General features: G+C 33.7%; 1 protein-coding gene across 1 annotated transcript; it reads left to right on the top strand.

Moving 5' to 3' along the window:
- Positions 1 to 1,478: 1,478 nt before the first annotated feature.
- On the top strand, positions 1,479 to 5,033 carry LOC143606811 (uncharacterized). The gene is made up of 5 exons (XM_077082457.1): positions 1,479 to 1,875; positions 1,985 to 2,269; positions 2,559 to 3,191; positions 3,371 to 3,646; positions 3,727 to 5,033. The coding sequence occupies exons 1-5, from the start codon at positions 1,479 to 1,481 to the stop codon at positions 5,031 to 5,033; spliced, it is 2,898 nt and encodes a 965-aa protein (XP_076938572.1).
- The last annotated feature ends 1,506 nt before the right edge of the window (positions 5,034 to 6,539 follow it).

Consider the following 6,539-nt stretch of genomic DNA (forward strand, 5'->3'; position numbering starts at 1 on the left):
AAATATATATAAACACCCCATCTTTTATAAACCATTTTATAAAAGAACACATATTTAAATAATCATTCCAATAATAATTATTTGAATAAATAAATTAACCAATTAATTTATTTAACACTTTCAAGTAAGTATTCAGAAACCCGATTTTCTGAATGCGTCGTGTTCTGTATTTGTCTTATAGATCTTATCTTAACAAATACATAATTGGTGTGTGTCTAACTCGTTATTGGGTATGACCCGACTTGGATCAAACATAACTAGCCACATTAACATAATTATGTGTCTCGGGCATACGGTATTCCAACATAAAGACCCATTCAAAGGAATCTCAACAGGTACTTATAATACAACAATTCCAATTAATAATGCACATACATTTTTTGACCACCAGTTAATTTAACAGATTACTTGGATCATGGTGATCAGAATCTTATATGTGAATTATGCCATGCAAAATTGTGGAAAAATGAGGGTGGAATAGGAAAAAAAAAAAGAAGGAAAAACAACTTATTTCCTATGTTGTGGTTACGGTAAGGTCGAGCTACCTGAATTTAAAGATGCTCCGCCAGCTTACAAAGATCTATTTAGCAATGTTGGTCCTAAAAGCAATTTTTTCTTAAAGAACATTAGACGCTACAATTCTATGTTCGCGTTTACATCAATGGGCGGAAAGGTTGATTCCTCCATTAATAGAGGTAACGCTCCATTCGTGTTTAGGATTAGCGGTCAGAATTATCATTCTATTGGAAGTCTTTTGCCAGAGAATGGATCAAAACCAAAGTTTTCGCAACTATACATATATGACACGGAAAATGAAGTCTCAAATAGACAATGCTTATTTAGGTATGTATTAACTCAATTAATTCACTATTTTTACACATTTGACCTTATGTCATTTTTTTAAATAATGACAAACGAATATTCTTATTCCTACCAGTCAATCAAAAAAGCAATCTACAAGAGGTTCCAACTTGCTAGATCTTGAGATAATAAAGGATCTACAGCGTATGTTAGATTCTCATAATGAGCTGGTGAAATCTTATAGGATGGCAAGAGATCGTTTTCAAGAAAATCCTCATGCTAACCTTAAGTTGCGTCTTATTGGAAGAAGACAACAAGATGGAAGAACATACAACTTGCCGAGTTCTTCTGAAGTTGCTGCGCTGATTGTTGGTGATATTGGTAATATTGAGCCTCGAGACATTATTGTTGAAACTAAAACGGGAAGTCTATAGCATATAAGTGAATTGCATCCTTCATACGTTCCTCTTCAATATCCACTTTTCTATATTTACGGTGATGATTGTTACAGGATTGACATCCCTCATAGAGATTTTAGAAGCTTACAAAAAAGTAAACGGCCAAACTGCACCATGAGAGAATTTTTTGCGTACAGAATTCAAGATAGGCCAAATATTTTCTCATTGCCTCTGAATGGAAGAAGACTTTTTCAACAACAGTTAGTTGATATATACACAATGATTGAAACCGAAAGACTCAACTACATACGTAAAAAACAAAAGGTTCTTAGATGTGAGTCATATGAGAATATTCATAACTTAAAAAACACCAAAAACCAAGACATGTCCCGCGTTGGTCAACGTGTGATATTACCTTCATCTTTTACCGGAGGTTCTTGGTACATGATGCAAAACTACCTAGATGCCATGCCTATTTGTAGGTGGTATGGATATCCAGATTTTTTCATAACTATAACATGCAATCCTAAATGGCCTGAAGTTAAAAGATTCCTGAATAGTACCACCATTAATCCTGAAGACAGGCCTGACATCATGTGTAGATTATTTAAAGTTAAGCTTGATGCAATAATCAAAAACTTAAAAAAAGACGAAGTTCTGGGAAAGGTTCAAGCAGGTGATTTACTTTATTATTTACTTAATATAATAGTATTTGTTAAACATAGTCTTCTTTTTAGCAACCTTCAATTTATATCGAACATTAATAATATTCATTTTTTATGTAGTTGTTTATACCGTAGAGTTTCAAAAGCGTGGGTTGCCTCATGCCCATATATGTTTATTCATGCATGCTGATCACAAGCTTCCTACCGTTGATCATATTGACCCGTTTATTTCGGCTGAGATTCCAGATAAGAAGGAAGATCATGAATTATATTCCCTTGTGAGTGAATTCATGATGCATGGTCCTTGTGGTTATGATAACATGAACTGTTCATGCATGATTAATAGAAGGTGTTCTAAAAAGTTCCCTAAAAAGTTTACGCCTCACAATTCTATTGATTCAAATGGTTATCCTATATACAGAAGGATGCACAGTTAAAAAGTCTGTTGTGGACTTAGACAACAGAAGTGTCGTGCCATATAATTAAACGCTTCTGAAAAGATATCAAGCACATATTAACGTTGAGTGGTGTAATCAAGTTGCATCCATAAAGTATTTATTCAAATACATTAACAAAGGTCCTGACAGGGCTACAGTTGCTGTTGTAGACGCTGACAATCAAGATGATTAAGATAAAGCAAGAGATGAAATTAGAGAATATTATGATTGTCGATACCTTTCTGCGTGTGAAGCAGCATGGAGGATATTTGCATTTGAAGTACATTACAACTCGCCTTCAGTAATTAGGCTTCCTTTCCATCTCCCCGGTCAACAACAGGTTACGTACGGGCCCGATGATGATATTGATGATGTCCTTAACAAACCATTAGTTTCTTCATCAATGTTTTCAGCTTGGATGTTGTGTAACCAAATTAATGACGAAGCACGAAACCTTACTTATGTTGAATTTCCTACTAAGTTTGTTTGGAAACTTGAACAACGAAAGTGGGAACGACGAAAACAGGGATTTTCAATTGGAAGAATTCATCAAGTTTCTCCGTCTCTCGGTGAGGCGTATTTCTTAAGAATTCTTCTAAACAAAGTCAAAGGACCAAAATCTTTTGATGATATTCGAACGGTAGATGGCCAGACATATCCTACATTTAGAGATGCTTGCTATGCACGTGGACTACTCGATGATGACATGGAATATATTGAAGCAATTAAGGAGGCGAGTGCATCCGGTTCTGGTTATTATCTTCGTGCTTTATTTGGATCAATGTTATTGTCCAGCTCTCTTTCTAGACCTGATTTTGTGTGGGAAAAAACATGGGAATATCTATCAGATGGCATTATTTACACACAACAAAGAATATTGAATATTCCAGGTACTCCAATTCGTTATTCAGTACTAAAATATATGAACCATATTATACTTTCAAATGAAGATTAATTATAAATTTTCAATTTTTACCATCCTTAATGAATTTGGTTTTTCGTTTTTATGTTTTGTTCATATACGTACTTCATATAATATTGTTTATATTTTATTAATACAATTTTGCAGATTTATCACTTCCAGAAACTCAAATTAAGAACTTAACTTTGTGTGAGATTGAGAAGTACCTACTTCGAAATAACTCAAGCCTACGTAGATTTCAAACTATGCCGTATCCTGATCACGATTCTATAGCTTCTTCAAACAATCGTTTAATTGTTGACGAACTCTCTTATGACACAATCACTTTACAAAATGAGTCTCACAACCTTATAAGTTCATTAACAGATGAACAACGAAAAGTGTTTGACGAAATCATGAACGCAGTTGAAGCTAACAAAGGAGGTGTATTTTTTCTTTACGGCTATGGTGGAACAGGAAAGACATTTTGTGGAAGACATTATTTGTGGCAATACGATCTAAAGGTCAAATTGTATTGAATGTTGCTTCAAGTGGTATTGCATCATTGCTGTTGTCAGGAGGTAGAACAGCACACTCCAGATTTCATATTCCTATAAATCTTAACGAGGACTCAACTTGCAGCATAAAACCAGGAAGTGATGATGCGCATTTACTAAAGGAAACAAAATTGATTATATGGGATGAAGCCCCAATTATACATAAACATGCATTTGAAGCTCTTGATAGAACAATGACGGACGTATTAACTCCTAATACTTCTATCAATTTGGGAATCCCATTTGGAGGTAAAGTTATTGTTTTTGGTGGTGATTTTAGGCAAGTTCTTCCTGTTATTACAAACGGAAGCAGACAACAGATTGTGAATGCATCTTTATGTTCTTCCTATATTTGGGGTAAATGCAAACTTCTTAGGTTAACAAAAAACATGCGGTTAACCATCGGAGCTCAAGCATCTGATATTGAGCAGACAAACCAGTTTGCTAAATGGCTGTTGGATATAGGCGAGGGAAATGTCGGTGGTTCAAATGATGGTGAAGCAACAATAGACATACCTCATGATCTTTTGATCAATGACTCGTATGATCCGATTCAAAGTTTAATTGATTTTGTTTATCCTTCAATTCTACAAAATATCAAAAATATTGAATTCTTTCGTGAAAGAGCAATACTTGCACCTACCAATGAAGATGTCCAAGACATTAATGATCGATTGATCTCACTTTTTCCCAGAGATGAAAAGGATTACCTTAGCTCAGATAGTATCTGTCCAACAGAAGACTTCGTTGATCCGTTGCAAGCAAATTTATACTCGCCCGACGTGTTAAACGGTCTTAAAATTTCCGGATTGCCAAATCATAGATTGGTCTTAAAGGTGGGTGTTCCTGTTATGTTACTCCGAAACATTGACCATCAAATTGGTTTGTGTAATGGTACTAGGCTGCGAGTCATATCTCTTAAAAAACATGTCGTAGTAGCTGAAATAATATCTGAAGGTAATATTGGTACTCGCACATATATTCACAGAGTAAATATGATACCTACAGATAACAAGATTCCTTTCAAGTTTCAGAGAAGACAAATTCCAATTTCAGTATGTTTTGCAATGACGATTAACAAAAGCCAAGGACAGTCACTATCAAAAGTTGGTTTGTATTTAAAGCATCCGGTTTTCAGCCATGGACAGTTGTATGTGGCACTATCAAGAGTGAAGAGTAGAGACGGAGTCAAATTATTAATATTCGACGCAGATGGCAAACTTACAAATAAGACATCTAATGTTGTTTACAAAGAGATATTTCGAGATTTGTAATTTATGTTTCACTTTGTCAAATTTGATTGTAACTTACTTTCTTCCTTAGTTTCAACAATTTATCAGTTTTTGTGTCTTTTTTCACTTTACATGAATAAATCTATCATTTATGTTACCATTTATATTGTGTCCAACCATATAATATTTAAGATTAATGTGTTAGTAAATTAAACATATGCTTCTACCTTTAATATTTAATACCACATTGTTTCTTCAAATATTTCAAATGTTTTTAGAATTATAAAATAAAATTTCTTAAACTCGTGTTCTATACAGGCAACTAACCTAGTAAACAATATAATCAACTTGATAAATATGATCTATTTAATTCAAAATTGAAACTTCATTTCAATCTATTTGATCTTCTTATGTTACTTTGTTTGTTTTCATAATACTAGTTTTTAGACCCGCGCGTTGCGCTGGGTCGGTGAAAAGCCACGCATTCACACATTGCAGGCAAATGACCGTATTCAATTGTGTGAACCAAAACCAATTACAACCGAAACTAATTTGAGTTACAAAAAGTGAAGTTTGTACTTTGTGGTTTGTCTACTTGATATTAAAAAAAAGATAATTTTTATTGCTAGTTTCCTTTAAACCTCAATATAAAAAAAAAAAAAAAAAAGTCACCTTCTGTAGGTAGGTTTATGATCAACTAAAAACGAACTCTGCAGCCTATAATTTGCAACTTCATACTCTCTTGAAAGCTAAGAAGTAAAATTGAAGATCATTGTATTACACATAACTCACCAAATCAAATCTCATAGATTTATAAAAATTAACAAATATATTCTACTTAAATCTTTTCTTCAAATCTGCCTATTGTTGAAGTAAATAAGTTAAGCATCAGATCAAGCATTCTCGCTACAAAAACTAATGAATATATTCAAACATCAATTCATTAATAGTTGCCAGTCTCTCTAGACAACAGATATTCGCCAGTCTCTAGACAAAAACACGTTTGATCATCGTCATCACCCACAAAGCACGGCTCAACGCCGCAATGGCTGCAACGAAGCTGTCAAACCAAGTAGCAGCCACCATCGTTGGCTGCTAAAACACTCAACAAAGAGAGAAAGAAATGGAATAGAGAGATCATTGCGGGCTAAATTCCTCAACAAAGAGACAAAACTCCAACACGGTACCGCTAGAGGGCCGACACATGAAACAATCTTGTACTTCATGCTTGAAAATGGGTACAAATGAAAATAATATATAAACACATGCCAACAATCATTATAGCAGATAGTACAACTAAAGAAAGCGTCCAGGTAAATGAACAGTGAAGTTGTGAGGTGAAGAACATTTCTTATTTAATATATATAATATAATATATTTAACAGGAACAAGAAATATGGTTATAAAATTAGTTATAGATATCATATTCATCAATTTAATTTGGTTAAGATGTTTATTTAAGAACAAAGAAACATGTTCAATGATACATTATGTAACACCCTAGACAAATCTCACATCAGTCTTGGATATAAATAGCCATGATTTTAG

This window comes from Bidens hawaiensis, unplaced genomic scaffold (genome assembly GCF_021521415.1).
Source record: "Bidens hawaiensis isolate Kalapana, Puna unplaced genomic scaffold, B.hawaiensis_p1.1 tig00077345_1, whole genome shotgun sequence".
Lineage (NCBI taxonomy): Eukaryota > Viridiplantae > Streptophyta > Magnoliopsida > Asterales > Asteraceae > Bidens > Bidens hawaiensis.